The following is an 8598-nucleotide window of genomic DNA, read 5'->3' as shown; positions in this document are numbered from 1 at the left end:
ATTTCATTCATCAAATTTCTTATTGGTTGTAGTTTCTTTATCAAAGTTCCTATCTATTACAATTCTCCATCCTTTTGTTCGTGAGGGTTCTTAATCAAGAAATTCCTTAGAATTATGATCAACATTAATTTTAACCAGCAAGACCCAACATCAATACAACAACTTAGATCAATTAGGGAACAAGACAATCATAGTTCATTGGTCATAGTTTCTTGGTCAAAGTAATTATCTAGGAAAGTTCCTTCGAAGTATCACTAGCATGACTTCTCATTAACAAGAACTCAAAAAGAAGGCATAGAGATATAAGCTTGGTCAAAGTTCTTCTTTGTCACAATCTCTTTTACCAATAGGAACACTCATCATCATTTGACCAAAAAATATTTGTTAGACTTCTTGGCCAAGAAGAACTTTGACTAGGAAACTATGAGGACTATGAACTTTAATGAAAAATAACTTTGTTTATTAGAGTTTTATTGGTCTTAATTCGAGGTCATGAAAATTCTTTTGAAATATAACTGATGGGAACTCTAACTTACATTAATGTTATTACTAGAGGATTAAATTTTAATTGTGTTTGTTAGAGATAGTTGAGATATTCTCTCAACTTATCTTCCTAAGTATGGAATAACTTGGATGTCACAACAATTCAAAAACCTTGTATAAACCTAAGCATGAAGAATTTTGGGATTATTTTATTTAGATCTGAGCAAGGTATCGAAACACATATGTTAACTTAGGTTAAAAACAAGGTACTCTGAGAGGGAGATTAATGAAAGTTGAGATGCAAGAGTAGTTGAAAGAGACTTTCCAGGTAAAAAGAGGTGGACACTCACAAATTTTCCTAAAACATAAAATGAAAGGCATGAAAAATGCAAAAACATCATCAAATGGACAAATGAAAGGCATGAAAAATGCAAAAACGTCATCAAATAGACAGAGTAGATTTGAAATTCCAAGCCTATATGGCAGTCACTCACAAAAGACCTTTTGAACTTAGACCGGATAGATAATTTATATAAAGCACAGATTAATGATAGCAGTCACTCACAAAAGACCTTTTGAACTTAGACCGGATAGATGATTTATATAAATTACAGACTCATGATTATTTATGCACTGCGTTGGATAAACCATTTGAACCTAGACCACATTAGTGATTTTTATAATGAACAGATTAGTGGTTACTTCTGCACTTCGTCGGTAGACCACCGCCATGATGGATTTAATGATTATTATACGCATATCCAGAAGATGGATCTAATGATTTTATATACGCACTTCAGTGGATGACGAACTCCATGATGGATCCTGCCTTGGCAGTCACCGAAAGGAAACGCCAATTGATAATTGTATATGCGCAATTCATCGAATGATGAACGCCGTGATGGATTGACGTTGTCCTGTTTATATCTAGTTTAATTTAAATGGAGTTGTCTATAATGGGATTTTTTTGGAGATTCTGGTGACGGAATCCGGCAGAAGAAATTGAGATTAAATCATGATTTGTTGCAGTTAAAATGGTTTTTTAACTGCATATTTGGATTCAGCACCCTGAAAGACCCTGGGACGCTTTGATTGTGCAGAAACTAGCAATCAAACCTGTGATTCCAATAAATTGGTGCCGGATTTTCACCGGAAAGACTTTTAAAAAGTCGCGTTATAGACAACTGTTAAATTGACCCCAAAAAAAATAGAAATTCCTTTTTTATAGCGATGAATCTATTTCCACCATTCTTACTATCAATTGTTTTTTAAATATCTTAAATTTGAAGTACCCATAACAAGGCAGGTACATATAGATATCTCTATATATGGATGAAGTGGCCTGCCTCCATCTACATCTGCAGGCTAAGGACGAATGAGGAGGAGTTGCACTATATTACCTGATTGATTGGGTAGCTTTCAGAAAGCATAGTAATGGCGGAAGTACCAGTGGGCAGATTGCGTTTGGGATCACAAGGATTAGAAGTATCAGCACTGGGGTTAGGTTGCGCGGGCATGTCGGACTTCTATGGCCCTCCAAAGCCCGAGCAAGAAATGATTTCCCTTATCCACCATGCGGTCTCCAGAGGTGTCACTTTTCTTGATACTTCGGACATTTATGGCCCTTTCACCAACGAAATCCTCATTGGAAAGGTAGGCCTGTTGTATGGGGTTTTCTCTTTTCTTGTAATTGCAATTATCTAGAGCTTACCCAAGATGATAGAATGTTCACCTACGTATGTTGTTTGCAGGCCATTAGAGGAATTAGGGAGAAAGTCCAATTAGCCACAAAATTTGGGATAACATTTGTCGATGGAAAACCACAAGTTCGAGGAGATCCTGCATATGTTCGTGCTGCCTGTGAAGCAAGCTTGCAGAGACTTGAAGTGGATTTTATCGATCTTTATTATCAACATCGTATTGACACTAAAGTCCCCATTGAAGTGACGGTATGTATTTTTGCGATAGGTGTCGGTTTAGTTCTCGAATGATGCACAGTTTTGATCTAATGGTTTTTCTGTGCCAGATTGGAGAACTGAAGAAATTAGTTGAAGAAGGGAAAATAAAATACATCGGACTTTCTGAGGCCTCCGCCTCAACAATTAGAAGAGCCCATGCTGTTCATCCTATAACAGCAGTCCAAATAGAGTGGTCTTTGTGGAATAGGGATGTAGAGGACGAAATTATTCCCACTTGCAGGTATGATCAGGTATTTGGAATCAGGGTTTTTCACATTGTTACCATCCTTGTATTATGAATCATTAACTAACATGTTCAGTTTGTAATTGCAGAGAACTTGGTATTGGAACTGTGCCATACAGCCCTCTAGGCAGGGGTTTCCTTAGTTCTGGAGCAAAGTCAGTTGACAATTTAACAAATGATGATGTTAGAAAGGTATATTTTCATTTGGATATTTAGAAAAAGAAAAGAGTATAAATGCGTAATTAATTTTTTTTACTACATAATCTTAAGGACAAGTTTAATTATTTGTCATTAATTACAAAACCAAGAGTGGTTGATGCCCATCATTTTAAAACCCAAAAATTAAGTCGACCTGGAACATTTTATTCCAATGTTCGTTGTCCAAAAAACTTATTAGTTTATTGATATCATACATTAAGATTCCAGTGCATTGATAAAATGTATTTTATCGTTTCAATGAAGTCTTATTCTAATTTTATAAATTGCTGATATTTTTGACAGGCAATGCCAAGGTTTCAACCAGAGAATCTCGAAAAGAATAAGGGGACGTTTGAAAAAATAGCTGGAATAGCTTCCAGGAAGGGATGCTCCCCGGGTCAACTTTCACTTGCTTGGATTTGCCATCAGGGAAATAACATTTCACCGATCCCCGGCACCACCAAAGTGAAAAATCTAGACGAAAATATTGGTGCCCTTTCTGTTAAGATCACGGCTGATGAAATGAAGGAAATAGAAAATGTACTATCCACTTCTGGATTCTCTGGAGATCGATGTCGGGCTATTTTAATGAATCTCACATGGGTGAATTCAGAAACACCCCCTCTCTCTTCATGGAAAGATGCCATTTGATGATTTTTAACATCGTTCTCTGCAAATAAAGCGAAATCGTCAGTTTATAGCGTATATCATTTTTTTACCCTTTATTTTAAAGTGTATATCTTCGGATATATCAAATGAATATGCATGTTCAGTTGGCGATCGATATATATGGTGCAAAGCCCTTCTGAAGTTAAGCTTATTGTCAGCGTTGTGTGAATCTGGAATGTATTCAGACAGAGTATTGACATTTATATATGTATTTTTTTTTAAGGAAAAAATAACGCTTCTGTATTAATATAAAAACAAATAGTACATTTGTCATGGATTTTGGATCTTGAATTTCAGTCTGTTTCTTCAGTATACAACACACCCAAAAAGTGAAATTGTGTCATTTTCAAATTGTTGGAATTTAATTCCAACTGCAACAATGAACAGCTGCACAGGAATTTGATTTGCAGTAAATGTTAAAGGTGTTCGGTGCAGCCAAATCGCCTTTGATATTTTTGCACATAAATATGCATTAAAGTTTCAGCTGATTTCCCTTGCAGACAGCCGACTTGATTTTGATAAAGGCATCACCGCCTTGCTGCAATAAATTCTGAGATAAACATTAGAAGATATTTTGTAATAGTTTATTGTTTTAATCAGATATTTTTCAGCATATAAATACCGCACAGCAGTTCTGTTTTTAAGGTTAGAGAGAAAGATAGAGAGCAGAGGAGAGCACGCAGCAGCGTGAGTATAGTTTTCTGTTAGTGAATATGGAAACGCAGCACACAGCAGTGTTAAGAGTTTAGCAATATAGCGCAGCAGCGCTGGAATGTAATTTCTGTGTTTTGAAGAAAGAATGTGCAGCAGCATGAGCTCACATGAAAGAAGCCCTTTTGCACAGCAGTGCAGGGACTGAAAAGTAAGAGAGAGCAGCAGCGTTAGAAGAAGCAGCAGCAGCAGCTGAAGAATCACACAGAGCAGAGGAAAGCATGCAGCAGCGTGAAGAAGAGGAAGAAGAATAATTTCAGAAGAGTGAAATGCACAGCAGTGCAGAAATTTGAATGTAATTTGTTTTTTTTTTTATGTTCATCTGTGTGGAACAGAATCGTTCCTTAGTGAATTTCTGAAGTAGATGTTCAGCAATAGAAGTTTTTGAAATTCCCTCTGTATGAGGAAGACAAATCTGTAATAGTTAGTTTATTTTGATAAATACAAGTTAAATTTTTCCTGTTGCTGTTATACTGTCATCGTAACTCAAAAAATTACCTGACGTCAAAATTACGTTGCTGAAACACCGTTGCTGAAACACCTGTTTCAGCAACTGACAAAATTTCCTGTTGCTGAAACACCTGTTTCAGCAACTGACAAAATTTCCTGTTGCTGAAACACCGTTGCTGAAACAGATGTTTCAGCAACTGAAAAAAAACTGTGTTGCTGAAACACAGTTTCCAGCAAGCGAATTTTTCTGTTTTTCTGTGTAAAAACAGAGTGCGATTTTTTGTCTGTTTGTTATGGGATTTATCAGAAAATTCCAACATGGTATCAGAGCTAGTCCAGGCTCTTTGAAGTGTTAAAGAAGCTGAAGGAAGATTTCTTGCAGCAGCAACTTCTCCAGCAGTGTGAAGACTCAGCCAAGAAAGAATCTAAGGTATTTTTCAAGAATATTTTCTGTGTTGTTATTGAAGAAACAGTCAGTGATTTTAAAAACACAGTCAGAGATTTTAAAGCCTAGAATAAGAATGGCAAGGTCAAAGAAGAAAGCCTCCAGACCTGTTAAAAATGTGTCCCCCCTTTCTACTAAACTAGAAGGCAATCCATTAGACTACAGTCTATTTGAAGTTCCAAAGTTTGATGGAAACTTTGATGTATGGGAAGTAAAGATGAGGGCTTTCCTAATGTTTGAAGGGATTGAAGTCTGGGAGTCAGTGATTGATGACAGCAATATGGATAAAGAATCCATGGAGTATGATGCACAAGCAGCAAAGACTATCTTGGATGGTCTCCCCGATTCAGTGAAGAAGAATCTTGGAAAATATACATCAGCAAAGGATATATGGGAGAGACTGCATGACCTTCATGCAAAGGGAGCACTGACCATGACAATGAGTCAAGAAGAACCCATCATAGGAGCTGAAAATGAAAAGCTTGACCTCATCAAGCTTCAAGTAAAAGAAAGGGATGAAGAGCTTGCCAAGATTAAGAAGGAACTTGATGAAAGCAAGAGGAAGCATCATGAAGAAGTCATGTCTATGACAAATCAGTTGAACAGAGCAAAAAAGCAGGAAGACGCCTTGTCAAGTCAACTTGAACAAAGGCACATAAGAGTGAACAAACTTGTAGAAGAGATTGGACAGTACAAGGCAGAGGTCTCCTCCCTTAAGTCCGAACTACAAGAAGCCAAGAAGCAGGCAAAAGGAGCTGAAAAGAAAATGGAGAGCAGTCAAGCAGAAATCTCCAAAATGAAGTCTGATATTATCTCCCTTAAAATAGTAGCAGCTGAAGCTACTCGTAGCAAGGAAGAAACTGAGGGACAACTAGCAAAGAAAAATAATGAATGTGAAAAGTTAGAAGAAGAGATTGTCCTCCTCAGGAAGAAGGTTGAAGGGATGAACAAGATCATGAAGAGCTCTCAAGCCTTGGATGATATGCTCAGCTATCACAGATCTCCATATGATAAATCAGGACTTGGGTATGTAGGTGAACCCTCAAAGAAGGATGAGGATGCTTTAAGCAAAGGAGATGTGAAGAAGTCAGAAAGAAGGTATGATGCTCCTAGTTCCAGCAAAGGCAAGGAGAAAAATGAAGGCTGCAATAGAAGAAATCCTGCTCCAAGCATAAAACCAACTACAAGAAGAAATGTAGCTGATGTCAAAGAGGCAAGATGCAATGGTCATCAACAAAGGATCTCAAGGCAGCAAGGCTTCAGAAGTACATCAACGAAACCTCCATCTCCCAGGTACCAAAGTTCATTTCTTGGTTATTGTTATGCTTGTTCAAACTTTGGTCATATGGCAAAAGACTGTAGAGCATTTTATGGAGATAGATGTTGCGGGCCTCGACAATCTCCAAGAAATAATTTTGCAAGAAGAAATCATGAATTTTTATTCATGAACAATGTTGAATGTTTCAAGTGTCATAACATTGGGCATATGGCACGTGACTGTAACTTGACATGGGCCTTTACACAAGCTAAACCCATGCAAAAGAAGAAAGTTACACAAGTATGGAGGAGGAAGAAAACACAGTCCGAAAGTCCCTTGAGCTCTCTAGCTGATCTAAGTTTCTTTTGAGAAGATTCTGCTGAAAGAAGATAAAGCATACACTAAAGGGGAGCTTGTAAATTTTTGTTTGCTGAACTGTATTAACAGTCATTTGTTGATGGAGGATGTATTGCAGCGCAACAGTTGCAAATGAAACTTTTGTTAATCCCTCTAAAAGGTAATATGCAGCAGTGATGAAATCAGCAATGTTTTTGCTTTGTGTTTATGCAATATGCACAGAAATGCATAAAGAAGAAAAGATGGCAGCGTTGAAATGTAAAGAGAAGCAGCGCAAGAAGAAAAGTATTCAAAGCAAGAAGATCCTCACAGCAGTGGGAAGACAGAACATAAAACAGCAGATTTTTAATGCACACTGAATGAATGAGAATGTGTGTGGCAGCAGAAAGCCAAAGGAATTGCACAGTAGTGCATTGTGTAAAAAAAAATGAAGCTGAAGATTGTGTGAAGCAAGGGTGTAAAAAGAAAAGGCAGCACCCCATGTTAATTTTTTTTTTGTTGTGTGGAGAATGCAGCGCAAAACAGCGTGATGGCAAGAAGGAGAAGCACAGTAGTGCGAAGAAAATGAAACCAGAACTAAGAGAGAATGAAGAAATGTGTTTTTACACAGCAATGCAAATAAGAAAATGCAGCAGCATGAAAATTTTTGTTGAAGAAATGAAAGGTAGTGGCACAGCAGCAGTGCGAGTGTAATCAATGAAGGGGAGCACACAGTGCGTATTTTTGTTGTTAAATGTGAAAGGAATGCGCAGCAGCGCAAGAGCAATTTGAGAAGTTATTTTATGCACAACAGTGCAGTGATAGAGAGAGTGCTGAAACAGCAGTGCTGAAACAGCAGTTGCTGAGACAGCATAATGAGACAGTGTTGCTGAGACAGCAATGCTGAGACAAAGTTGCTGAAACAGAGTGCTGATAGAGAGTTGCTGAGATAGCAGTGCTAAGACAGCTGTATATGCAGCAGCATAAATGTATTGAAAGTTTTACACACAGCAGTGTAATGTTTTTCAGGAGAAGACAGAGTCTATAATGAATAGCAGTATAGAGCATATTGCAACCTGAGTGCCATTGTGAAGAACAATGCGAATGAAGATATTTTCACACACAGCAGTGTAAAATATCAGGCAGACACAGTAGTGTCAATTTGGACAGATTGAAGTGCCTCTGAAGTAGGCATGTTGAAATCCCTCTGTTAAGAGGAAGATTCTCTCGCTGTGTTTTGGAGCAACAATGCATTCTACAGGCGTGTTTCAGCAACTGTCTGCCAGATGCTGAAACACGTGTTTCAGCAACAGCCTGTGTGGCTGAAACTGTAATTTTCTGAGATAACAGAAATTGGTTGTGGAACTGAAGCGTTCCTTGGTGAATCCCTCTGTTGAGAGGAAGATGCTTTTCAGCATAGTCTCAGGTAAACCCCTCTATTAAGAGGAAGACAATTTTAATTGGTTGTGGAACTGCATCAGAAGCAGTTGGTGAATTCCTCTATGAGAGGAAGTGTTTGGGTACAATTGAATGCCCAGCAGTTGAAATTAAGGGGGAGTGTTGGAATTTAATTCCAACTGCAACAATGAACAGCTGCACAGGAATCTGATTTGCAGTAAATGTTAAAGGTGTTCGGTGCAGCCAAATCGCCTTTGATATTTTTGCACATAAATATGCATTAAAGTTTCAGCTGATTTCCCCTGCAGACAGCCGACTTGATTTTGATAAAGGCATCACCGCCTTGCTGCAATAAATTCTGAGATAAACATTAGAAGATATTTTGTAATAGTTTATTGTTTTAATCAGATATTTTTCAGCATATAAATACCGCACAGCAGTTCTGTTT

General features: G+C 37.7%; 1 protein-coding gene across 1 annotated transcript; it reads left to right on the top strand.

The window, feature by feature from the left end:
- The first annotated feature begins 1717 nt into the window (after window positions 1–1717).
- LOC149212499 (putative aldo-keto reductase 2) lies at window positions 1718–3737 on the top strand. Its single transcript, XM_089390617.1, has 5 exons — window positions 1718–2136; window positions 2235–2432; window positions 2510–2682; window positions 2775–2877; window positions 3187–3737. Exons 1-5 carry the CDS (start codon window positions 1918–1920, stop codon window positions 3532–3534), a joined length of 1041 nt encoding a protein of 346 aa, XP_089246743.1. The 5' UTR covers window positions 1718–1917; the 3' UTR covers window positions 3535–3737.
- The last annotated feature ends 4861 nt before the right edge of the window (window positions 3738–8598 follow it).

The sequence above is a fragment of the Pinus tabuliformis genome, chromosome 1_1 (assembly GCF_031772625.1).
Source record: "Pinus tabuliformis cultivar Carrire ecotype Pingquan chromosome 1_1, CPIR1, whole genome shotgun sequence".
In the NCBI taxonomy this organism is placed as follows: Eukaryota; Viridiplantae; Streptophyta; class Pinopsida; order Pinales; family Pinaceae; genus Pinus; species Pinus tabuliformis.
This window is presented reverse-complemented; position numbering and strand designations above follow the sequence as displayed.

Excerpts from the sequence above, each read along its gene's own strand:
- LOC149212499 (XM_089390617.1), top strand. The coding sequence starts at position 1,918 with ATGGCGGAAGTACCAGTGGGCAGATTGCGTTTGGGATCACAAGGATTA. Across the intron at positions 2,137-2,234 it reads ACGAAATCCTCATTGGAAAG|GCCATTAGAGGAATTAGGGA; the intron begins GTAGGCCTGTTG and ends TGTTGTTTGCAG. Across the intron at positions 2,878-3,186 it reads CAAATGATGATGTTAGAAAG|GCAATGCCAAGGTTTCAACC; the intron begins GTATATTTTCAT and ends TATTTTTGACAG.